The sequence below is a fragment of the Aotus nancymaae genome, unplaced genomic scaffold, assembly GCF_030222135.1.
Source record: "Aotus nancymaae isolate 86718 unplaced genomic scaffold, 86718_ANA_hifiasm-v0.15.2.pri h1tg000009l, whole genome shotgun sequence".
Classification (NCBI taxonomy): Eukaryota; Metazoa; Chordata; class Mammalia; order Primates; family Aotidae; genus Aotus; species Aotus nancymaae.
Window position 1 is genome coordinate 7,605,607 of NW_026988420.1, and position 26,792 is coordinate 7,632,398.

At 36.9% G+C, this 26,792-nt stretch overlaps 1 protein-coding gene across 8 annotated transcripts in view; it reads left to right on the forward strand.

The window, feature by feature from the left end:
* The window catches only part of IFT88 (intraflagellar transport 88), a 138,231-nt gene that overhangs the window by 25,477 nt on the left and 85,962 nt on the right, over positions 1 to 26,792 (forward strand). For 7 of the 8 annotated variants that reach the window (XR_010341631.1, XM_064373531.1, XM_064373529.1 and 4 more), the window contains exons 3-11: positions 10,103 to 10,165; positions 17,622 to 17,678; positions 18,770 to 18,823; positions 19,419 to 19,482; positions 20,897 to 20,966; positions 21,877 to 21,967; positions 22,747 to 22,851; positions 24,426 to 24,528; positions 25,250 to 25,364. Coding sequence is in view for 7 of the 8 variants with exons in the window: in XM_064373531.1 (XP_064229601.1) it covers positions 10,103 to 10,165; positions 17,622 to 17,678; positions 18,770 to 18,823; positions 19,419 to 19,482; positions 20,897 to 20,966; positions 21,877 to 21,967; positions 22,747 to 22,851; positions 24,426 to 24,528; positions 25,250 to 25,364 (722 nt within the window). In the remaining variant the exon portion in view is untranslated. The remainder of the gene's footprint in view (positions 1 to 10,102; positions 10,166 to 17,621; positions 17,679 to 18,769; positions 18,824 to 19,418; positions 19,483 to 20,896; positions 20,967 to 21,876; positions 21,968 to 22,746; positions 22,852 to 24,425; positions 24,529 to 25,249; positions 25,365 to 26,792) is intronic. The other variant, XM_064373528.1, reaches the window with a different exon arrangement.

Here is a 26,792-nt window from a genome sequence, read left to right on the forward strand (position 1 = left end):
CATACTGTGACGGGCCTTCTAAGCCACACTATGGAGTATAGACTTTGTCCAAAAGTCAAGACGGAGTGGGGAGGGGAGACTGGGTGGAGAATCATTGAGTGAGAGCAAGCTGGAAGACAGAAGAGTAGAGAGAAAGCAGTGAAAAAAGGCAGGAAGCTATGGTAACAGGGCAAGTGAGAGAAGAGGCTGCTAGACCCTCTAGGTTGTAAGGTGAAGGAGAGAGGTACAGTGATTGGAGAGAAATGCAGCAGGTCAGGTTGAATTATTGATGAACATCAGACAGCCAAGACCCAAAAACACTGACCCTAAACTCATGAGAGCATCAGCCTCATGTAGGAAACCAGCCTGCAGGGGCCCATCCTTTACCACCTTCTGCTAAATAGATGTTCCCAGGCTGGTGCTCTGCATTCCTGGCTGCAACTGCATCACCAGCTAACCTGGGTGAAAAAGGAAATGTCACAAGCCTCTTGCCAGAGCCACTGAGCCTCACCTGCAGGCCATAACCAAATTCTGCTAGCCGTATATGTCAGATCTAACCACCTCCTCTCACTCCTTGTTGTCCTTGGCCACCACCCGGACTGCACGTCATTCTGGCCAGCAGCATATCCTGGTCCAACCCCTCTGAAAGCCCGCTGGAATTTCTGTTTTGTGATTAGCAGACGCCCCATATATTCCACTTATTTTCCCAATATTCTCCCCACTTCCGCTTTCACAGAAAACGGATCGTTCTTAAAGGATACTGCTCCCTTGGAGCCCTATCAGGTTAAGGTTATTTATTCTCTCACAGCTCAGGGATGTCTGAGTCAGAAGGCAGGGATGGTGGTTTCTCCTTGGTTTTTGCACCCTCTTGCAAATCTTCTGAAGCTGTGAATCTTGCGCCATCTGGTATACTCTTCCAAATCTCTTCCAACTTCCTCTTTGCTTTCCCTCAGTCTTTGCCGCCTGGCTCACAGAGACCTCTCCACTTATTCCAGTGGCTTCAAACCTTGGACTCCTTATCTGAAATGACTTTCTTCTCCAATGGCTTCCTCCATACCCATCATCAAACCCTGAAGCTTGTTACCAGCTCAAAACTGTTCCACTTCCACCATCACTAATTCAAAAAGCTGAAGTAACTCTATCGCAACTGCTCTAACTTCATCAAGACTTCTAACTCTACTTTCTTCCTATTAATTAGCCCCATTCATTTATTATATTTATATTAAATGAATATAAATAAAATTTAATGTAAATTGTTATTTATATTAAATTTCATGTTGATGATGGTAACAGAGTCCTTTCTTTGCAACTGCCCAACAAATTTCAACCTTGGGTACATTTCTCCATCTGTCTTTTCCATGTCTGTACCTGATGAAGATCAGTGGAAAATGGGGCTGTGAGAGTACCAGACAAGGCAGATGCTCATCACTATAAATTCACAGTTGTTGGTATCAACTGAGCACCTAAACTTACCAAGCAATGTTACTGCATTTCTCTAGTTAACGTCTCTCCTTGTCTCTGCTTATTCTAGACCTTCTCTACTTTTTTTCCACCTTGGAACCTCTTCCACTCTCCTCCCTTTTAGCCATCTCCCCTGCACCTTCAAATGCTTTCTACTGGATTATTTCCATTAGTATTAAAACATGCTCTAATATCGTCTATCTTTTAAAAGAAACCAACAAAAACTCTCCTTGGGCTCGCTTGCTCTCTACTAGTGCTTTCTCTCTTTCTTCTCATTCACAGCCAGGCTTCTTGAGTTTCAGTGTCCAGTTACTACTTAATCACGAATTATCCAGGCCACTCCATGCAGTCAGGCTTACACACCACCGTTTCATTGAAAGATCTCTTGCTAAATGAACAGTGACCTTCATATGGCTAAAGACCGTGAAATGTCTTAGGTTCAACTGACTTGACCTTTTCCCAAGCATACAATACGGTCGTCACTCCTTCCTTTTTGACGTTTTTTTTTTTTTTTTTTTTTTTTAATTCAGAATGCCAGAATTCGAATGACACATTTTCTTCCTTTAGCTTCCCTTACCTTCACTTTCCTGGTTTGATACGTCTGATCATTAAACAGAATCATTAGGGGCTCCTCTTCTACAAAATCTTTAAATATTACTTTTCCATGGCTCAATTTTAGACTCTCTTTTCCTTCCCCTCTATGTCCTCCTTCCCTGTAAGAAATCTCACTCACGCCTAGACTTCAAATCCATCTGTTTTAAGAGCTACTGAATAACAAGTGTATATCTCTAGATAGGATCATTCTTTTTTTTAAGAAATAGTCTCACTCTGTTGCCCAGGCTGGAGTGCAGTGGCATGATCATAGCTCAACGCAGCCTCCAAACTCCTGGGCTCAAGGGATCCTCGTGCCTCAGCCTTCTGAGTAGCTAAGACTACAGGTGTGGACCACCACACCTGGCTCATTTTTATTTATATGTAGAGACAGGGTCTTGCTATGCTGCCCAGGCTTGTCTTGGACTTCTGGCCTCAAGCAATCCTTCCACATTGGCTTCCCAAAGTGCAGGTACAGATGTGAGCCACCACACCAGGCCTGAGGATCTTTTCTCTGAGCTTTATAATACAACTGTATATACTCAGCAAGTGCCTAGTCAGCATCTCTATTTGCATATTTTACAGGCATCTGAAACTCAACATGTTCAAAACTAAGCTTATGTTCTCTCTCAAACCTGCTTCTCCTCCAGTATTCTCCATACTAATAAATGGTGTTAGCTTTCATCCTATTACTCTTGCCAAACTTGGGATTCATCCTTGCTGCTTGCTACCCATTCACCCCAACTCTCTATATAATTAATTACAAGCCCTGACAATTCATTCAATAAACCAATTATTGAAAGCCAACTTGGTTCAGCACTTTTCTAAGTGCTGGAAATAGAGTCTAGAACAAAAAAGACAAAAATGCCCGTTCCCTGTGGAGCTTAAATTTTAGTAATATAAGCTAGGTGACTCTAACATTTTGTCTGGCAATAATGTTAAAGTGTGTTCAGTAAATATGCTAGCTACATTACAATGTTTAAAATGAAGGTGACTGAGCACTCCCTGGGCAAGTAACTGTATCATGCTTAAAGAGCAACCAAGTTGAAAGAACTTGAATTTGTTTCTAATTAAAAATAATTTTTTGAGGGGACTGGAAATTTATAGTTTGGAGATACAGAGATAATGAAAATTGTCTCTATTGACGGGCGGTAACTTGAAATAAGGCCCCCCAGTATTCACTAATTAATTTAACAAATATTTCTTGAACAACTGCTATGAGCTGGGTACAGTATATCGCTAAATACTATTCAGAATTGTGTTAGATTTTACACTACTTGCAAGCTAACAAGCTAGTTTGACAGTTCCATGAATGCTGGCAGAAAACACCTGAGTCAGAGAGAAAGGACTTATTTTTCACAGCACAACCACCAGCCTGTTTCATATTCCCTTTGGTTTCCCTTTCCCCCCAAGACCCATGAGGACAGTCCAGGTGGATGCTGTACACGTGATTGGTTTTACGGCCCAGGTACACCAAGTTTAGGAAATCCCAGTCTTCTATGATGAACTGCAAGCCAACATGCTCAGCCTTTGCCCTCGAGGGTGACATTATCTTTATTATACTGAACAGCAACAAACCTGTCTTTTGTTCCTGAAGGAGACAATTACCTTAATCTTCCAAAACTGTTCCTTGAAAAGGTGTATTAATCAGAGTTCCCTATAGAAACAGATCTAATACGATGCATACTGCAGAGAGATTTATTTGAAGGAATTGGCTCATGCAATCGGGGAGGCTGGCAAGCCTAAAATTTGCAAGTCAGGTTAGAGACCCAGGAAAGGGCTGAAGGCAGTCTGGGGGCAGGATTCCTTCTTCCTCAGAGGACCTTAGTTTTTTCTCTTATGACTTTCCCTTGACTGGATGAGGGCCACTTAACTGTTAATCACATCTTAAAAAATACCCTCTAGACTTGGTGTCTGACTAAAACCGGGGTTCTACAGAATAACCCAGCTGACACATGAAACTAGCCATCATAATAGTCCAGAACAAAGGCAGCCAGTGCCTCTCCTCACAAAACATGGGAAAGTGCAAGGGACCCATGGAGAATTGTCTCCCAACACTAAATATATATATATATATTTTGAGACAGCGTTTAGCTTTTGTTGCCCAGGCTAGATGGAGTGCAATGGCATGATCTCAGCTCACTGTAACTCCTGCCTCCGGGGTTCAAGTGATTTTCCTGCCTGTGTCTCTCGAGTAGCTGGGATTACAGGCTCGTGACACCACGCCCGATTAGTTTTTGTATTTTTAGTAGAGACGGGTTATCACCATGTTGGCCAGGCTGGTCTTGAATTCCTGACCGCCGGTGGAACCTCTGCCTCCTGGGTTCAAGTGATTATTCTGTCTCAGCCTCCCAAGTAGCTGAGATTACAGGCATGCGCCACCATGCTTGGCTAATTTTGTATTTTTAGTAGAGGCAAGGTTTCTCCATGTTGGTCAGGCTGATCTCGAACTCCCAACCTTAGGTGATCCGCCTGCTGTGGTCTCCAAAGTACTGGGATTACAGGCGTGAGCCACCGAGGCCAGCCAGTCTGTCTGTTTTTATGCCAGTATCATGCTGTTTTGGTTACTATAGCTCTGTAGTATAATTTGAAGTCCAGTAATGCAATTCTTTCAGTTTTGTTCTTTTTGCTCAGGATAGCTTTGGCTGTTCTGGATTTTTTGTAGTTCCATATAAATATTTGGATGTTTTCTTCTGTTTCTGTGAAGAATGACATTGGTATTTTGATAGGTATTGCAATAAATCTGTAAATTACTTTGGGTAGTACAGACATTTTAACAATATTGGTTTTTCCAGTCTATGAACATGAAACATCTTTCCATTTTCTTGTGTCCTCTTAAATTTCTTTTACCAATGTTTGATAGTTTTTATTGTAGAGATCTTTCACTTCTTTGGTTAATACCTAAATATTTAATTTTATTTGTAGAGATAGTAAATGGAATTACTTTTGTGATTTATTTTCCAGATTGTTTACTTTTGGCATATGGAAATGCTACTGATTTTGTGTGTTGATTTTGTATCCTGCAACTTTATTGAATTTATCAGTTCTAAAAGTTTTTTGGTGGAGTCTTTAGGTTTTTCCAAATATAAGATCATATCATCTACAAACTAGGGTAATTTGACTTCTTTCTTTCTGGTTTGGATGCCCTTTATTTATGTTTCTTGTCTGATTGCTCTAGCTAGGACTTCCAGTACTATGTTGAATATTAGTGGTGACAGTGGCCATTCTTGTCATGTTTCAGATCTTAGAGGAAAGGCTTTCTCAGTTTTTTTTTTCCATTCAGTATAGTAGCTGTGAGTCTGTTATATGACTTTTTTTATGTTGAGGTGTGTTCCTTCTATACAAAGGTTTTTTTTAGGGTTTTTAATGAAGGGATGTTAAATTTTATCAAATGCTTTTTCAGCATCAGTTGAAATGATCATATGGTTTTTGTTCTTCATTCTGTTGACATGATGTATCACATTGATTCATTTGCATATGTCAAACCATCCTTGCATCCCTAGGCTAAATCCCACTTGGTCATGATGAATGATCTTTCTAATATATCGTTGAATTTGATTTGCTAGTATTTTGTTGAAGATTTTTGCATCAACGTTCATCAGGGATGTTGTCTATAATTTTCTTCTATGCATCTTTGTCAGGTTTTGGTATCAGGATAATACTGGTCTTATAGAATGAGTTTGGAAGTATTTCCTCTTTCTCTGTTTTTTGGAGTAATTTGAGTAGGATTAATATTAGTTCTTTTAAATGTCTGGTAAAATTCAGCAGTAAAGCCATCAGGTCCCAAGCTTTTCTTTGCTGGGAGATGTTTTATTATGACTTCAGTCTTGTTACTTCTTATTGGTCTGTTCAGGTTTTGGATTTCTTCATGTTTCAATCTTGGTAGGTTGTATATGTCTGGGAATTTATCTTTTCTGCTAGCTTTTTCAATTTATTGGTATATTGTTGCTCATAGTAGCCTCTAATGATCCTTCAGATTTCTGGGTTGGTTTTTTGTTTGTTTGTTTGTTTGTTTTTGAGACAATTTTGCTCTTGTTGCTCAGGCTGGAGTGACGTGGCACAATCACAGCTCATTGCAACCTCTGCCTCCCGAGTTCAAGTGATTCTCCTGCCTCAGCCTCCTGAGTAGCTGAGATTACAGGTGTGCACCACCATACCCAGCTAATTTTGTATTTTTAGTAGAAACAGTTTCACCATGTTGCTTAGGCTGGTCTCCAATTGTGACCTCAGATGATCCGCCTGTCTCAGCCTCCCAAAAGTGCTGAGATTAGAGATGTGTTACTCTGCACCCAGCCAATCCTTCCAATTTCCATGGGATCATTGTAATGTCCCATTTTTATCTCTGAATTTACTTATTTGGGTCTTCTCTCTTTTTTTTTTTTTTTAAGTCTGGCTAATGGTTTGTCAATTTTATCTTTTCACAAAACCAACTTTCTGTTTCGTTGATTTTTTTGGTATTGTTTTCTTTGATTCAATTTCATTTATTCTGCTCTGATCTTTATTTTTTCCTTTTACTAACTTTGGGTTTGGTTTGTTGTTGCTTTTCTGGTTCTTTGAGATGTATCATTAGGTTGTTTATTTGAAGTTTTTCGTCTTTTGTGATGTAAGCACTTATAAACTTTCCTCTTAATAGTGCTTACACTGTATCCCATAGCTTTTGGCGAAGCCAGCCAGGCTTGTGTCCTTCCCTTAAGTCAGTGAGTTCCCCTGGGCCCTGGGTGGGTCCAGAGATGCTGTCTGGGAGCCAGGGCCTGGAGTCAGAATCCTTAGACATTTCCTTAGTGCTCCATTCTTCTGCTGCTGAGCTGGCACTGAAACCACAAGACAAAGTCCTTCCCACTCTTTCCACCCTTTTCCCCAGGCAGCAGATTCTTTCCTGTGTCTATCACCACAACAGACCTGCAGAGAATACTGCCAGGGTATTGCCAATGTTCACTGAAGGCCCAAGGGCTCTTTCTTCAGGTTGTGATGAATTCTGCCAGGCCTGGGACTCACCCTTCAAGGCAGTGGGCTTCTCTCTGGTTCAAGGTAGGTCCAGAAATGCTATCCAAGAGCCAAGGCCTGGAATCAGGGATCCTAAGAACTCACTTGATTCTCTGACTCACTGTGGCTGAGCTGGTACCTAAGTTGCAAGACAAAGTCTCCTTTATTCTCCCCTCTTCTCACATAGAAGCAGTCCTCATTGTAGCCACCACAGCTGTGAATGTGCTTGGTCACAGCTGAAACCAGTACATCTCAGAGTCTAATCCAGGCCCACAGCATGTACTACATGGTTACCACTGCTGATTATTCACGGCTCAAGGGCTCTTTATTTTATTCAGCAGGTGATGAATCCTGCCACGACTGGGTCCTTTCCTTCAAGGGCAGTATAAACCATGAAAACCATTGAAACCTCCTCATTCTCCCAAATATAAAAGTAAGAAATGCTTATCATGGAGACAAAAACTAGTAATTCCATCACTCAGAAATAACTACTGTTAACATTTTTTTTTACTTTGTCTTTCTTTCATATATACATACACAGTTTTCTTTTAGTATGTTTGGAATTGAACTAGCGATTACTTTTCTGTTTACTTTTTTTACATTCAGCTATTTCATAAGCAGTGTCTCATGATACTAAATATTTACATAAATATTATTTTAATAACTACATAATATTGTAAATATATAGGTGATTAGAAACATTTTCACTGCCAGACATGGTGGCTCACACCTATAATCCCAGCACTTTGGGAGCCTGAGGCGGGCAGATCATTTGAGGTCACAGATTTGAGACCAGCCTGACCAACATGGTGAAATCCCATCTCTACTAAAATACAAAAATTAACTGGTCATGGTGGTGGGCACCTAAAATCTCAGCAGGCAACTGTAATCTCAGCTACTTGAAAGACTGAGGCAGGAGAATCACTGAACCCAGGAGGTAGAGGTTACAGTGAGCCAAGGTCACACCACTGCACCACAGAGCGAAACTCCCTCTCAAATAAATATTTTCTCATGATAGGTTATTTTTTCCTGTTTTCTGCTGTTGTAAATAACATTACAGTGAAAAATTTTATGCATAAATAATTTTCTGTGTTTTGATCAAACACTTCCTGGGATAGAGTCCCAGAAATGGAATTATGAACATTATGATTTTTAAAGCACCAGAGACACTTCCTACCTCCTCAGGTTGTTGCATTGTGGCTACAAAATTTAATGTGAATACTCAAAATAACAGACCCAAATATAAATTAGACAGCGAAGTAAAAATAATTTTTGGTTTATGCTTGGTTTTCTTTATCTTAATTAACTATAATAATAACAAGTTCAATAAATAAATTAAATACTTGAAGCAATGGCTTAAGATATTCGTTGAAGATACAATTTGTTAACCAAGTGGCAAACAGAAAGTTCCAAAAGTTGTTTAAGTTTGGTGTTTGTAATTGGAGAATTTGTTGACTGTCCTTTTAGTTTGTCATTTAGTTAGGATTTATTGAGCTGATTAACCAAATTTTACTAATAATTTAGGAATCTTAGGGAAAATTTTTTTACCCAAAGAGCTGCTAAAGTAGAAGCATAATAAATTATGTTGAAGGTTACCTTTAGATTTATATTTAATTCCAAAGTCTTTCGTTTCTATGGGTAGCTGAGAATTGTGTAATTTTATATAGTTGATATGGAACGTAACAAAGATAATTTAGGCTGAGCACAGTGGCTCATGCCTGTAATCCCTTTGGGAGACCAAGGGGTAGATCATTTGAGCTTAGTTTGAGACCAGCCTGGACAACATAGCAAAACCCTGTCTCTAAAAAAATACAAAAATTAGCAGGTTGTGGTAGTGTATGCCCGTAGTCCCAGTTCCTTCAGAGACTGAGGTGGGGCAATCACTTGAGTCTGGGAAGCTGAGGCTGCAATGAGCTGTGATTGTACCACCGTACTCCAGCCTGGGGGTTGGATTGAGATCTTGTCTCAAAAAAAACAAAAACAAAGATAATTTGAAGTAAAAATTAAAGAAGAAGGCTTATATGCAATAAAATTGTATTTTAAAATGTGTTGTATTAGCATCCTAGTAATATAAACATGTTATTTCTATTTGCAAATTTTTAAAAAGTTAATTGATAGTGACTTTATTTTTTATGTATGGTTTATTTTTTAAATAATTGACAAATATATTTTTGTGGGAAGTAGATTGGAATAAATCAGAGGTAAGGGTGAGAACTGTGCATTTAATGTGTCTGAAGGGTTAAAGCCAGACTGTGTGTAGAAGAGGAAGTAGGAAATAAAGGATGGTTGGAAGATTGGCTGTTGGTGAGACTTGGTGCTTTTGAGAGACCATAAAAATGGTATTTTATTCAGGAAACACAGGAACTCTTATATTCTGCCCTTAATTAATGTTCTTCTCCTCAAATTTCCTAAGGGGGAATGTAAGTACAGTTCAGGAGTCAGCAAAGCAAAATAACATTTAATTTCTGCTGCAATGTTGATTTCAAATGGCAGTGCAGGTTGAACTTGTTGAACCCCCTATTTGCCTAGATTAGCTCCAGTCTGAGTCTCAGACTTGATCTCTCTAGTGAGATGAAGAGTCCTTTTCATTTAGTCAGATGGAAATGGCACCAAAGACAGTGCCCCATGCTGATAGAAAATAAGGTCTTTTCTATCCTGAGGCTTTCTCAGGTAGGGTGGGAGAAGAGGAGAGGGAAAGATGGGGACAGGGGAAGGAGAGAGAGAAAGAGAGATGTAAATCTCAATTTCAGCCACCAGGAAAAAACAACAGAAGAAAGGTCATATTCTTGTATACTTGATCTTTTAGACTGGCATTGTGATACCACATATTTAAACTGTAGCCAATAAGATGTCCATAAAATTGACTAACATGACCGGTACTCATCATTCTAGGAGAGGAAGGAGGCTTGCTATTCTGAGTAGTGTGAAGTGGGGACATTTGAGGTAAGAATCTGGTTGTCCCTACCCAGATGTCAACAGTTGGCATAAGATGAATTATAGAGGCTCTTGAGTACCAAACAGGAGTTTAAACTTATTTTTCCCCGATTCTGACTCTATGTTGAATGTCAAATTTGCCGTTTCATTTTAGGAATTGGAGAATGATGCAGCTTTTCAGCAAGCTGTGAGAACTAGTCACGGCAGAAGACCTCCAGTAAGTGAAAATAAATTTTTTTTAATTGTAGTAAAAAAACACATAACATGAAATTTACCATCTTAACCGTTTTTACCTGTATAGTCCTATAGTGTTAAAGATTATAACCATGATTAAGTTCAGATGATAGTGAAACAGATCTTCAGAACTTTTTCGTCTTGTATATCTGAAACTCTGTATCCATTAAACAAAGACTTTCCATTTTCTCCTATCCCGAAAGTGCCTGTAACTACCATTCTACTTCCTATTTCTATGAATTTGACTAATTTAGATATCTTATATAAGTGGAGTCTCAGAGTATTTGTCTTTTTGTGACTAGCTTATTCACTTAATGTAATGTCCTCAAAGTTCATCCATGTCGTAACATGCAACAGAAGCTCCATCCTTTTTAAGTTTGAATAGTATTCCATAGTATGTTTATATCACATTTTGTTTATTCATTCATCTGTCAATGAACACTTGTCCATTTTTGTTATTAAGTTGTAGGAGTTCTCTATATGTTCTGGATATTAATGTCTTATCAGATGTATGATTTGCAAGTATTTTCTTTCATTTTATAGATTGTTTTTCATACTGATGTATCCTTTGATACAGCAAAGTTTTTTAGTTTGATATTGTCCCAATCTTCTATCATTACTTCACACTGATGTATCTTTTGATATAGCAAAGTTTTTTAGTTTGATATAGTCCCAATCTTCTATCATTACTTTTGTTGCTTGCACTTTTGGTGTCATATTCAAGAAATCATTGCCAAGAACAATGTCATGAAGCTTTTCCCCTATGCTTTCTTTCAGGATTTTTGTAGTTTTAGGTCTTACATTTAGATCTTTAATCCATTTTGAGTTATTTTTTATATGTGGTATAAGACAGAGGTGCAACTTCATTCATTCTTTTGCACATGGATATTTAGTTTTCCCAACACTATTTGCTGTACAGATTGTCCCTTCCCTGTTGAATGGTCTTGGCACCATTGTTGAAGATCATTTGACCATATATGTAAGGGTTTGTTTCTGGGCTCTCTATGCTGTTCTATTGGTCTGTATGTCTGTCTTTATGCCAGTAACCACACCGTTTTGATTAATGTAGCTTTGTAATATGTTTTAAAATTAGGAAGTGTGAATCTTCCAACTTTGTTCTTCTTTTTCAAAATTGTTTTAGCTACTTGGGGTCCCTTAGTATTCCATATGAATTTTAGGATGAATCTCTCTGTAAAAAAGTCATTGGGATGATAAGGATTTGATAATGCTTGTATTGAATATATTGGATAGTATGGACATCTTAACAATATTAAGTCTTTCAGTCCATGAACCCATGAACACAGGATGCCTTTCCATTTGTTTATGTCTTCTTTAATTTCTTTTATCAATATTTTGTGGTTTTAAGTGTATCTAGTAAGTGAATTTTAAAGTATTTTAGATCAAAGGGTTTCTTATGTAATTGAAAATTTAAATAGTGTTATTTTTATTAGGCATCAGAATATTGTTTACCTAAAACATTAATTGTTTTAAAAATATTTGCCTTTCTATTTTTTAAACTGGCATAAATATTGATCTCTCAAAACATTAGGGCTTAATTTATAGATTACCCTTCCTTGTATTAGTATTAATTAATATTCTCTCTATTAATTAATTTTCCACCAGTACATGAATTGCTAGAGTAGTTTTTTTAGTATTAAGATTAAAATTTTTGTATGTGTCATACAAAGCATAGACATCTGCCTTTCACAGTGTGTGAAATCTGCCAAGCTTTGTTTGTAGTTGAAAATAAACAAGATTGACACTAAGTAAAATAGTGAAGTAGAGAAAGTTCTATCCCTAATGTTCTATGTCTAATATTCCTTTTTTTTTTTTTTGAGACAGTCTTGCTCTATCGCCAGGTGCCAGGCTGGAGTGCAGTGGCGTGATCTCGGCTCACTGCAACCTCTGCCTCCCGGGTTCAAGCAATTCTCCTGCCTCAGCCTCCCAAGTAACTGGGACTACAGGCACGCACCACTACGCCCAGCTAATTTTTGTATTTTAGTAGAGATGGGGTTTCACTGTGTTGGCCAGGATGGTCTTGATCTCTTGACTTCATGATCTGCCCGCCTCGGCCTCCCAAAGTGCTGGGATTACAGGTGTGAGCCACCACGCCCGGCCTAATATTCCTTTTTAAAATGCTGCTTCTCCCCCCACCCATCCAATACTATATAGCAGTGGCTCTCAGCTGGGGGCACTTGTGCCCTCTGCACAAGGAACATTTGGTAATGCCTGGAGAGATATTTTCGGTTGTCACAACTTGAGTGAGTGTTACTGGCACCTAGTGGGTAGCAGCCAGAGATGCTGCTAAACATTCTACAATGCATAGGCTAGCTCCCAGTAATAAAGAGGTATCCAGCTCAAACTCCTCTGCTCTAGATGAAGTGTGCTTCTGCTATTATTTTCCTTCACTTTGTCACATTCTCCCTTACTCCCTACCCTACATACTTATTTAGCAAAAATAAATCATTGTGAGTAGTTTGCCCATCTCATTTAGGGTAAATGAATTTAGTGTACCTTGCATTGAATTTGACTAAACCACAGCACAGGTAGAGGACACAGTCAGTCCTCCATAAGACTCCTCCCACTTCTGACACTAACTGCAAGCTCATGGTTCCCAGAACCAACCTCAGACGTGATAATTCTCTGGAAATACTCAAAGAACTTACTGAAATCTCCTCTACTTACATTTATTTATCATGGAAAGGATACAAATTAAAATCCACCAAGGGAAGAAATGCTTAGAGCAGGGCCTAGGAGTAGTCCAAACAGAGAACTTCTGATCATCCTCCCCTGTGGAGCAAGACATGGCAGTACCTTTTCCTAAACACTGTGTGACAGTACTTGAAGAGTATTGCCAACCAGGGAATCCTACCCTAGACTTTGGTGTTCAGAGTTTTTTCTGGGGCTTGATCACATACTGCCCACCAGGGCAACCTTTAGTCAACAGCCCTTTCCTAAGGTACCGGCTAATAACTCCAGAAGTTGATGTGTCCCAAAGCCCCCATTGTGAATCACATTGATAGACTGACCAGTGGCCAACAAGGCTAATGGAGACACTCCTGTCAGGCAGAGCATTTCAGGAGTATAGAAATCATCTCCTATGAGCCAACAACAAAGGCCAGACTTCTCTTTGAGTAAAGTTAATTCTTCATATACATTCTAAAACCTATATTTATTTTTTTACAACCCATATTTTAATTTTGAAGTTACTTTCATTATGGGAAGAAAAACCATAGGCTCTGAGTCCTTCCACTAGGCTAGTGCTTATACTGTAAGCTTTTCAAAGAGGCAGATTATCTTATTCATCATTCTTTTCCTTGTCTCTTTAAGTGTTCCATACACCTTTATTGGATAACTTAGTAAATCAGTGAATTTGGTCTTCAGTTAAGTGATTCAAGGATCACATAACAGGTGATAATTTTGCCTGGTGCCCCTTCAAAAGATCTTTAGAAATGACTTTGGAGATTCTTATTTTATAGATGAGGAAACTGAAGCCTGGAAAAGCCAAGGTCTCACAGCTGTCTGTAATTGGGATAGAGCATGGGTCATTTGATCTTCTGTTGAACAGTATTTTCATCACACCCTACTTATTATAGTAAATGGGAAAAAGTTTTATCCTTTTTATATGAAAGATCTTAGAGATTCACTTAAAAGGACAAAATTCTAGGTTGCTCCTAAGGAGCTTACAATCTTCAGAAGGAAAATTAAATGGACACAGATATTACAAGGCATGAAGTAATAAATTATAAAAAAGTATAAATTGCTATGGAATTTCAGAGAGGTTATTTACCACTAGTTGGGAAAATTAGAAGAGGCTGTTTAGAAGATAAATTAAGAGTTTGTTATTACAGGATGTGTAGAATTGAGATTGAGATACAGGAGAAAAGGGCATTGCACATAAGTGTACAAGGTGAATGAGGGAAGAGAGTGTAGGAAGCTGCCTAATGCTGACAACAAAGCACAAAAACCAGATTTAGTCATTAGGTAGTTAAAAAAAGTAATGATCTTCCCCTCAGTTTGTTCTCATGGAAGAATTTGTGGAGACCTATACCCTTCATTTTCAGTTTTTTTCTAAGACCTGGAGCCAACCTTATCAAGCTTGAGTTTAATTGTATATACTGAAACATGTATACAATTAAAATCCCTTCCCATATAAGGCAAAGAACCAATGTCTAAAGTTCACCTAACAACTTTATATGTTATTACCTGTAATTCAGACATCTGTTTTCCTACAGAATTAACATATATGTATGTTTTTTCCCATATTTTGCCTCTAATTATATTTTCATTGTGATTCAGTTCAAAATATATACTAATTTCCATGGGGATTTCTTCTTTGACCTGTGGGTTATTTAAAAGTATATTTCTTAATTTCCAAACATATTAAATTTTTCTAGTTATTTCTGTGTTACTTATTTCTAGTTTTATTCTTAGATAGGGAACATAATCCATATACTTTCAATTTTTTGAAATTTGTTAATGTCCCAAGTGCATTCTTAAAGAATATCTATGTTCTGCGGTTGATGGGTACAATGTTATATGTCAGTTAGGTAAAGTGCATTAATGGTTTCGTTCAGTTGCTCAATATTTTTACTGATTTTTTTGTTTGCCTACTGGTTTTTATTTTTCAAGACTGAGTCTCACTTTCTTGCCCAGTCTGGAGTGCAGTGGTGTGATCTTGGCTCACTGCAACCTTCACCTCCCAGGTTCAAGTGATTCTTGTGCCTCAGCCTCCTATGTTGCTGGGATTACAGGCATGAGCCACCACGCCCAGCTAATTTTTGTATTTTTAGTAGAGATGGGATTTTACCATGTTGGTCAGATTGGTCTCAAATTCCTGACCTCAGGTGATCCACCCGCCTCAGCCTCCCAAAGTGCTGGAATTACAGGTGTGAGCCACTGTGCCCAGCCTACTGGTTCTATTTTTTTTTTTTTTTTTTTTTAGACAGAGTCTCACTCTGTCATTAGGCTGGAGTGCAGTGGCATGATCTCGACTCACTGCAACCTCTGCCTCCCAGGTTCAAGCATTCTCCCGCCTCAGCCTCTCAAGTAGCTGGGACTACAGGCATGTACCACCACACCCAGCTAAGTTTTGTATTTTTAATAGAGACGGGGTTTCACTATGTTGGCCAGGATAGTCTTGATCTCCTGATCTCATGATTCATCCACCTTGGTCTCCCAAAGTGCTGGGATTACAGACGTGAGCCGCCGCACCCAGCCCTACTGGTTCTATTTTTAATGAGAAAGTGTGATCAATTCTTGTCCTATGGTTGTGGGTTTATATTTTTTTAGGTTTTTGCTGTATATATCTGGAGCAAAGATATTTAGAACAAAGATATTTAGTAAACTGAGCCTTTTATTGTTATGAAGTATGCCTCTATCTCTAGTAATACTTTTTGTCTGTTTTGTAAGATATTAATATATTGTTATAGCTACACAAGCTCTTTGTCTAGCATTTTTATTGTATGTCTTTCCTTTTTACTTCCAACTTTTCCATATCAATTTATTTAAATTGTAATTCTTATTAGCAGCATGTGATTGTTTTTTGTTTAGTAGTCTGACAATCTTACTCTTTTAGTTAAGTATTTATTCCACTTATATTTAATGAAGTTACTGATTTACTTTAATATTTGCTATCTTACTATTTGCTTTTTTTTTTCTGCCTCTTGTATATTTCATTTTCTCTGCTTGCTTTCTTTTTTGCTTGTTTTTTATTATTCCATTTCCTTTTTCTGTTGGTAGTTTACATTCTCTGACTATTCTTTTAGTGTTTCCCTAAATATTATGATACTCATCTTTATTAAAGTCTAGTATAAATTAATAATTTTACTACTGCCTGGACAGTACCAGGATTTTACATTATTTTTAGCTATTTTTCAGTTCTAGAATTTCCATGTTTTCTTTTTTTATAGTTTTCAGTTAAGTTTCAGTTGCTGATATTATTAATCTTTTAATTCATTGATCACGTTAAGCATAGTTATGTTAAAGTCTGTGTCTGATATTTCCATTATATGCATCCTCTTCTGAGTTTCTTTCCATTCTTTTATATTGGCTTTTCATTAGGTAGTCTTGCCTTTTATATGTCTGGTTGGTTTTAATTGCCGGACATTATAAGTGAAAAATTTTAGAGTTACTTTATGGCTCTATGTCTGCACTATTCAGTATTCGAGACACTAGCCACATATAACTATTTACATTTAAATTATTTAAAACTAAAGTTTAAAAAAAATCTTGTTGTACTGCTTACATTTCATATGTTCAACAGCCATGTGTGGCCAATGGCTGTCTTATCAGAAAGGCAAGATATAGAACTTTTCTATCACTGCAGGAAGTTTATTGGATAGCACAGCTCTAGCAGATCTTATCTTTCACTGGAGAGAATTTCATTTTACTTATGGTACTAGCAGGAGTAGGAATCGCTGATCACCTTAATCCAGTCAGGTTTGAGACAATTCTGAATTGGATGTCAGCCCTTATGAGGGCTAGTATACTATTATTTACCTTATAGTCTTAGGGTGTAGCCTTTTGAGATCACAATCTAAAGCCTGGAGGATTACCGGGGCTCTGTTCTTGACAGGCCCTCATCTTCTGTGTTTATTCCTTCAGGTTGTGAGTCTCAAAAGCTGTGCCCAGTGTCTCAGCCTTGCCTTTGGAATTAACAGATGCTTTTAGGCAGAAAGCAGGCCTAAATTCCGGGTTCACCCCTCTAGCCTTCCCTTCTTTTCTTTATTTGCAGTCCTTGTAATTCTCCACTGTCTTGATGGTTATCTTATTCACACTTCTTTAAAAAATATTTTGACCCCATGTATGTTTTTCAGTAGTTCTTAGTGAGAAGGTTTTTAAAAACACTCCATCATAGCCAGAAGTAGAATTCTTCCGTGAATGTTATTTAATCAAGTATTTCACAATTCTGCCTAACAAGTAACGTTTTTAGTATACTTTTACCTATATGGTTCTCTTTGTTTCTCACTACAATTTTGTGACCCGTGTACTTTGTATTCTTATTTAAAAGATAAGAAAACTATAGGTTCAAAGAGATTAAATAAAGGCAGCTGTTATAGGGAGAGCTGAGATTCAAACCCAAGTTCTCAGACCCCAAATCTTATGTCTATTGTTTGGCCTAGTGGCTAGCAGTTATAATTATGCAGTAAAATGTTTAATATGTGACAGTTGCAAGCATGTAGACAAATTTTGCTTACTGACACCTCTGGTCATTCAAAAGTTCCCTTTCTCTTTTAAAATGAATTCCAGAATGAGTCTCCTTCTCACATACTTAAAATACCTGAGCTCCCTAATATTTAAGATAATTTAAAAGAAATTATTCTAGGTATTATAGAAATATTTCTTTATTGATGAGTCTATATTTCCTATTTCTTTTCCAGTTTTCTATTATATAGCTCAGTCTGAATCCTGTTAACTATGTTCTTTTTCCTCCCAAGATAACTGCTAAAATACCAAGCACGGCAGTTACTAGACCTATAGCTACTGGAAATGGGGTAGGTTTTTGTAAGCTGAAAATATAAGATGCTTTTTCTCATAGATATTTCACTTTAGGCAGTTTGGAATAATTTTATTATATTTTGGGTGATAACCCAGATATATTTCCATTTTTGATAGTTATGAACATTATACAAGTCTAGTGTGATTAATAAATTTGAATATTCTAGTCATTTTGATTTGTATCAGAAAATATTTTATTACCTTTTTCCATTTGTAAACCCTGTGTTCGTTGACTTCCTGTCATTTTCTACATTATACAACCAAGTCTCATGTATTCCACTTATATATTTTATGTGAAGTTTGATGTTATATAAATCTAATATGTGTATAATTTGGAAACATTTACTGATTAACATATATAAAATTTAAGAACAGTGTTTCAGAAGTGTGTATTTGGGTCTTATATTAGAGGCTTTTGGAGGAAAGATATGTTAAACTCTGTAAAAGTAATAAACCTTTTAATCTTGCCCAGATTACTTATAATTTGGATGTTTTAGCTTATATGAAATAACAGAGGAATAAGAAAAGTGGAAGAATTAGGTGAAATAGCATTTCTTAGTCAAAAAAAAGTCTTCAGAACCTAGAGGGCCAAGGCACTTGCCTTCATAATGTTCCTTTATATGAGTGAAGAAAGTAGCCTTCTACATAATATAACTGTGTGTCATATGAAACATACTTTTATTAGTTAGCCTGAGTGTGTGTTACTCATAAATTTGATTTTTGGTGGTGTTTCAGAATCAGAGCAAACTTTTTCCATTAAGTGCTGGATATTTTAGGCTTTGCAGATCATATGGTCTCTGTTGCAGCTATCCAGCTCTGCATCTGTAAAGCAAAAGCAGCCATAGGCAATGTACAAAGGAATGGGGCATGGCTTTGTTCCAATAAAACTTTATTTACAAAGGCTACTGGTTATAGTTTTCTGCTCCCTGTTTTAGAGTTTCATAGTTTTACTCCTATACCAGAAGGTAAAAGGAAGAAATTGTTTGTTTATTTGCTGATAGAATGAAGAATACTTCTATAACTTGGTTTAAAAATTTAAGATAGGTGTTTGTAGGAATCCTTTTAACTTAACTTTTCTGTTTACTAGTCCAAGACATCCCTGGCATCATCCATAGGAAGACCAGTGACAGGAGCTATTCAGGTATCTCTATTGTATGCTTGTTCATTTTGTGCCTTTATTGTGACTTGAAACTTACTACTAAAGGTTTTTTACTTTATTATTATAAAATTTAAAGAAGATATTACTCATATAGTGACCCAGATTCTTTATATTGTGGGGTAAAGTCTAGACTGTCGTAAATCTTTGAAGGCAAGGTCTCTTTAGATATATTTACTCAGGTCTCAAATGAATTCCCATTGGGGAGTGGACAGAACTGATAATTGCTTATATGATGTATTCTGGGGCTCATTTTTCCAGTGCTACCATTTACAACAAATTCTGTGGTTTCTCTCACAAGCATGTAAGAAACCAACCAAAAGTAAGAGAGTAGCTGGCTAATAAGCTAATTAATTTTTCCCAACTATAAGCCCAGTTAGATCAAATAATTGAAATTCTAAAGTGGAGAGAGGACAGGGTTGACATATGAGGAGGTGTAAGTAAGGAGTAAACATATAGTGATTAAAAATTGGCATTTTTAAATGGGGCTGTATTAAGGTGTGTGTAAGGTGTAGAACTGTACATAGGAGCTAGATCTTATTTAAGAATCCTTTTTAAATGATTCCCATTCTCTTTAAAGGATGGAGTTACTAGACCCATGACAGCAGTGAGAGCAGCTGGTTTTACCAAAGCAGCTTTGAGAGGTTTGTTACACTGTCTCTAATAATAATCTTTTTTTGATCTTTTAATCTTTTACCATTTTGTGAGTATAAATATTAATGCCATTTTAAATAAAATCTAACAATGCCATTGATTATAAGATGCACTGATATTTTAGGTACCATTAAGAAAGGAAAGGGATGGCCAGGAGTGGTAACTCACACCTGTAATCCCAGCACTCTGGGAGGCTGAGGCGGGTGGATCACAAGGTCAAGAGATGGAGACCATCCTGGCCAACATGGTGAAACCCCCTCTCTACTAAAAATACAAAAATTAGCTGGGCATGGTGGCGCATGCCTGTAGTCCTGGCTACTTGGGAAGCTGAGGCAGGAGAATCACTTGAACCCAGGAGGTGGAGGTTGCAGTGAGCCAAGATTGCACCACTGTACTCCAGCCTGGGGACAGAGCAAGACTCCATCTCAAAAAAATATATATATATGTATAGAAAGGAAAGGGATGATGAAATCTTCTGCAAGTCTGTTGGGGTGGTAATTAAGCCATGGTGTAATTTGTCAATAGCAAAGACCTGGAACCAACCCAACTGCCCATCGATGATAGACTGGACAAAGAAAATATGGCACATATACACCATGGAATACTATGCAGCCATAAGAAATGATGAGTTCGTGTCCTGTGTAGGGACATGCGTGAATCTGTAAACCATCATTCTCAGCAAACTGACACAAGAACAGAAAATCAAATGCCACATGTTCTCAGTCATAGGCAGTTGTTGAACAATGAGAACACATGGATACAGGAAGGGGAGCATCACACACTGGGGTCTGTTGAGGGGGACTAGGGGAGGGACAGTGGGGAGTAGGGAGATTTGAGAGGGGTAACATGGGGAGAAATGCCAAATATAGGTGACGGGGGGATGGAGGCAGCAAACCACATTTCCATGTATGTTCCTATGCAACAATCCTGCATGATCTGCACATGTAACCCAGAACCTAAAGTACAATTTAAAAAATAATAATAATATGTAGTAAGTTAAATGATAATTTAAAAATAAAATTATGACAAAAATTAATGTTTGGTATGCCAATAAGGAAAATTAAAAAGCCAATACCAAGTTATAAGACATGTGACTGATAATTTAGGGTTGATAATAGGGACAGATCACTGTGGAAGAGAAAGTAAATGCTGAGAATATCTTATTTCTGTTTTTAAGTTTTAACACATGTATTATTTATATAGTTTTATGTATGTTAAAAATCTTACCGATTTCCCGATATATGAAATATTTATATGGACACAGTGTTGACTCCATTAAATAAATAGTCAATGGAAACCATTTAATAAGTAAATGAAACAGCTTATACAACATTTTATATTTTCATATTTTCTTCAATTTTTCTGGGTTACAAACTGAATGTTAATTCTTCAATTGTGTCTCAGGCTCTGCATTTGACCCACTTGGTCAGTCAAGGGGCCCTGCTCCTCCTTTGGAAGTCAAGAAAAAAGATAGGTATGTAAGTCCTTATGTTGTTGTTGCTGCATATTTTTTATTTTTATTTTCCAAATACGTAACTTTTTTTTTTTTGGAGATGATGTCTCACTCTGTTGCCCAGGCTGGAGTGCAGTGATGCGATCTCAGCTCACTGCAGCCTTCACCTCCCAGGTTCAAGTGATTCTCCTACCTCAGCCTCCTAAGTAACTGAGATTCAGGAGCCTGCCATAATACCCAGTTAATTTTTATATTTTTTAGTAGAGACAGGGTTTCACTATGTTGGCCAGGCTGCTCTCAAATTCCTGACCTCAAGTGATCCACCCGCCTCAGCCTCCCAAAGTGCTGGGATTACAGGTGGGAGCCACCATGCCCAGCCATGTTGCCTATCTTGACTGTTGTTATTATTTTACTATTATGAATAATTACATGATGTAGTTGTTAAAAACAGTACTACATTTGCTCTTTAATACCATGTATACATTTGTCGTATCTATAACCTATTCTTAAAGTTTAAATGCACATCATTCAATGTTGAAAGTAAATTAGGCTGGGTGTGGTGGCTCACACCTGTAATCCCAGCACTTCGGGAGGCTGAGGAGGGAGGATCACTTGAGGCCTGGAGTTTAAGACCAGCCTGCCTGGGCAAGATGGGGTGACACTGTCTCTACAAAAAAACAAAAACAAAATTAGTCATCTATGGCAGCATGCACCTACAGTTCTAGCTACTTGGGAGTCTGAGGTGGGAGGATCACCTGAACCCAGGAGTCAAGACTGCAGGCTGCAGTGAGCTATGATTGTGCCACTGTACTCCAGCCAGCAACCGAGTGAACCTTATCTCTAAAATAAAATAGAATAAAATAAAATAAAATTTAGTATAGATTATTAGAGGTCGAATGATTTAAATTATACCTGCTTTTTTCTTTAAAAGCCCAGAAGAAAAAATAAAGCAATTAGAGAAGGAAGTAAATGAGTTGGTAGAAGAAAGCTGTATTGCTAATAGTTGTGGAGACTTAAAATTGGTAAGTTCATAAAGTAATAAGATTCAAGATTATGAAGCATGTATAGATGTATGTCTGCTTTTATACATTCACCATATGTATAGACAAATATTTTTGTTTACCATCGACTGGTCTTAGGATAAAAAGCAATTATTTTGAGAACATGGAATCGTAACTCAGTTTCATAAATTTGAATGTCAAAACAATGGCTGATTTTGTCATTTTTGACATTAGTCTTTCAGTAGGGGAAAAAAATTCTAATGTATTGGTAGACTTAACTTTGCAGCCTGGTGGACTATTGGATTAGACCCCAATATGCTGCTGAAAGGCATGCTACCATGAGCCACACACAGTACTAAGAGTTGTTTTCTTCTTGAAGCCTCACTACTATCAAATATTTTTTCTTAAGTAAACTAAAAAAATTATAGTTTGCTTTTTGAGAATCCAATTTTCTTTTTAACTATCAGTCTTTTCTTTTAATTTGCTTTGTTCACATTACTTTGATTGTCATGTCATATAAATATAATTTCTGTGAATTAGTTATTGGATTAATGAATACCATTAAAAAGAAATGTTCACTTTAAAAAGCTACTTTTATTACTCATAGAACTGGTGCTTTTTTTGTCATTCTAAAAAAAAATTCCCTTTCAAAGAGAAGTTTGTGGTAAGAGCACAGAGGGGTGTCCTGGGGAATCTGAGGATAGAAAATGAATTTATCCAACCTTTATGTAGATATTCCTCAAATACATAGAAGTTGATGAACACCCAAAGGAAATTACAAGGTATAAATCTGATTTCAGGCCTTAGAAAAGGCAAAAGATGCAGGAAGAAAAGAGAGAGTCCTGGTGAGACTGCGAGAACAAGCTACAACTCCAGAAAATATCAATTTGGATTTAACTTACTCAGTAAGTATTGAAATATAACAAAATTTTTAAATAAAATTTTGGCTAGGGTTAATGGGTTTCAGAGTCTCTTTTATTTTAAAAATCTTATTGGTCTTCAGGTACTCAGAATTAGATTAAAATAATAATCTTTGGTTCATGAAACACTCTTGTCTTTGTTTTATACAAAGAGCTCTTTTATTTAGTTATTTAACTAGTTATTTTGGGCTGAGTGCAGTGGCTCACACCTGTAATCCTAACACTTTGGGAGGCCAAGGTGGGAGGATTACTTGCGCTCGGAAGTTTGCAATCAGCCTCTGCAACCTTGTCTCTATTTATTTAAAAATATGTATATATTTTGATAACTTAGTAAGTACCTGCAGACCTCTCATCCAATGGCTCTATTTCTTGAAGAGCACTAATTTTTATGCTCTATCCAGGTAGTTATTTTGATGAGATTGTAATGTAGACTTTTGGGTCAGTGATTTTCAAGAACTTCAAACTAGGCAAATAAGATAATGTTCTATGAGGGTAGTGGGGAAAAAAATCGAATGCCTCTAATTGCTAGCAAAATTTATTTAATTCTGGAAAGACACCTCCTTGATGTTTGCACTTCTGTTTTTTAAAAGGGTGTATTTTCAGCCGGGTGCAGTAGCTCACGCCTGTAATTCCAGCACTTTGGGAGGCTGAGGTGGGCTGATCACAAGGTCAAGAGATGGGACCATCCTGGCCAGTATGGTGAAACCCCATCTGTACTAAAAATACAAAAATTAACTGGGCGTGGTGGCACACACCTATAATCCCAGCTACTTGGGAGGCTGAGGCAGGAGAATTGCTTGAACCTGGGAGGCAGAGGTTGCAGTGAGCCAAGATCATGCCTGTGCACTCTAGCCTGGTGACACAGACAGACTCCATCTCAAAAAAAAAAAAAAAAAAGAAGTGGCTGGTATTTTTTCAGTGAGTAAAGTTTTCATATACTAAACATAGGAAAAAAAAGGCATTTGAAATTATAAAATGTTAGATGCCTACTGTTTGTAGCTGATATTCTAAAATTCCATTAAATCTTTCAGGGATAATTTCTAGTGATCATTTTTTACCTTTAGGAACAGGCAAAATAGGAACATAATTTAGGAACATAATTTCCTATAATTTAATGACTTAAATTGTAATTTAGTATATAGAGCTCTTACTATACAAATTCTTCTCTGATAGACTTTAAGTTTTAAGATACTTCCACGTGTTTAATTTATATTTACAAAAAGAATTTAGTTCACTATCTTGCTTATTTCTTTGATCACTAGCAGCATTAATGATATGCATTTATTCTTTGTTGGTCTTTCAGAGATTAATAGATAGAAAATACTACTAAATTCAGTGGACATAGAAAATTAAGGTGAAATTTAGAGGATAGCTCTTCCTTTCTTAATATTCATTTGGAATGCAAGATATTTCTTTTGTTTACTCAACCAAGATATTGGTTGAGTATCTTGATATAAGTAGTTAACTTTATTATAGGATTTTAATCTCTAGAAAGATTATAGGCAAAAGGAGCCTAAAGTGGTCATTATATGTCTTTTCTGCAATATTTTCTTTCTTAGGTTCTTTTCAATTTGGCCAGTCAGTATTCAGTTAATGAAATGTATGCCGAAGCACTTAACACTTATCAAGTTATAGTGAAAAATAAGATGTTTAGCAATGCAGGTAGGTGTATATAATCAGTTTTTCCAATAGATACAATTCTTTCGTAGTGTTAATTTATATGTCCTCATTTTGTGCTTCTTTAAAATGAAATGATCTATGCTGTAAGCAAATTGGTATTTATGATAGGTATATCCTGGTTAAACATACTGTTTATATAAAAATCCTTACAGATGAAGAAATATAATTAGTGTGAGGTATACTGCCTAATAGTAAACAAAAAAAAATGTATTCTGGTATCTCAAGCGGAATGAGCCATGGCAATCCTGTAGAATGTGCTTTTTTCTTATATAAATTTATCCCCAAGAGATTATAGTTTATATTTAACATTTATATTTATAATTTTTCAATAGTAGTATTAATGTTTACCAGAATGTCATTTCCTTTAATATTATTAAAATGTATGTAGCATTCTTGAGTCTAATTTTTAAATGTCTTTAAGTTCCATGTTTTTTTAGAAGAAAACACAATAATGTAAAGCACAATAATGTAAATCAACTGTTTTCTAGCCATAGTTTCAGGAATATATCTGTCCTAGGTTCCATTTCTTCACAGGAGATCAGTTTGAAAAAGTGTAACTGTTTTGAATTTAGAATTTTAGATAATGTCTGAGACTTCATAACTGAGAAATGCTTCAGAGAATATGAATTAAAAGTCATCTAAAATATCAGAAAGAGTGGAAAAATGAGAATATTATATATTCATTAAATTTTTTTTTAATTAGGAATATTGAAAGTGAATATGGGAAATATCTATTTAAAGCAAAGAAATTATTCCAAAGCCATTAAATTCTACCGAATGGCATTAGACCAAGTTCCAAGTGTCAATAAGCAAATGAGGTAAGTTTTTACCAGTAGATGATAATCGTAAAATTTAAGTGTTTTTCCAAAACAAGATAACTCTTCTGATCTGTTTTCAGTGGGCTGAACATTTTGAAGTATTTGTACATAAGATTTATATGTGTAGTATTTTGATCTGTTCCCTTCTTACTACTTGCACACATTTTATAATGACAAGTTAAAGGTTAAAGCATTGTATGTGATCATGCGAAATAAAACTAAGCTAAGTGACCAATAAAGGGGTTAGCCTTCATGAAGGCCATTAGTATCATGATAAAACAGTGTGGACACAAAATCATAATAGCGGTCCTCCAGAACATGTTGAACTTTAGAATACAAGGCTAGAAATTGCCCCCCTTATGTTCTTGCTATAGCTTGAGAATGAAATAGTGAGAGAAAAGGATTACTTCTGAGTCTTAGAAGAGGGCGAAGCTGGGATATTTTCCCTTCTTGCAATATTCAGGAGCAGAAACAATAAGTTCTCTTATGGTCTAGTGATAACTGTGGGGATATAGAAAGTTTCCAGGATATTTACTGGTCATAATTTCCCGTAGACACAGTACCATTTCTCTGTGAAAATTAATTTATTTGCAATACCACCTTTTATGATCATTTGTTTTTGAATTTTACATACCTTATCATTAGCAAATATTATCTAACTCACAGAACACAATACCCTTGAAGTACTTTTAAGCCAGGTGAGACCAAGAATTTGAGCATTTTAGAAAAAAGATAATAGTATTGAGTAGTATATATTAAGTGCTTCATAATCCAATTATCAAGACAATGGGTGCTGTAGGGTCCAGCCTTATAAGGTTCTGTGAACTCCTCCCTGTTGGTGCGGAGACGAGCAACTGTAGAAATAAAACACACAGACATAGAGATAGAGAAAAGAGTTTAGGCTGTGGAGTCCACTGCCAACCAAAGTGGAGACCTGAGTGGTCCCGAGTGCCTGGACACTGACTTTTATTGAGTACAAAGCAGTGGGCAGGGAAGATAGGGTGAGGTAATGGTGGTCAGTAATAGGGTCAGGTAAATCACGCGTCTTGGAGATAGGGGACCCAGGACTTTCAAGTAGTCGAGGCGAGGAGAAAACCTAATGCGTCAACACTCTTCGCATATTTGTTAGAAATATCAAGGACACTGACTCTTATCTTCTGAGAAAAAGAGAAACCAGGTGCAGAAGTGGAGCATGAGAGTGGACATGGAACGTGACCACTGAAGCACAGCATCATACAGAGACAGTTAAGCCCCCGGATGTCTGTGCACAGATGAGCCCCTGGATGGCTGCCGCACAGCCGATGCGCCCTCCAGCAGCCCTTATATGGGCGTGACAGAGGGCTTAGAACATCTTGCCTTAGGATCACTTTGTTCACAATGTCACTTCAATTCCATGCTTCATAACCCATTAGTCATTAGTAAAATTAA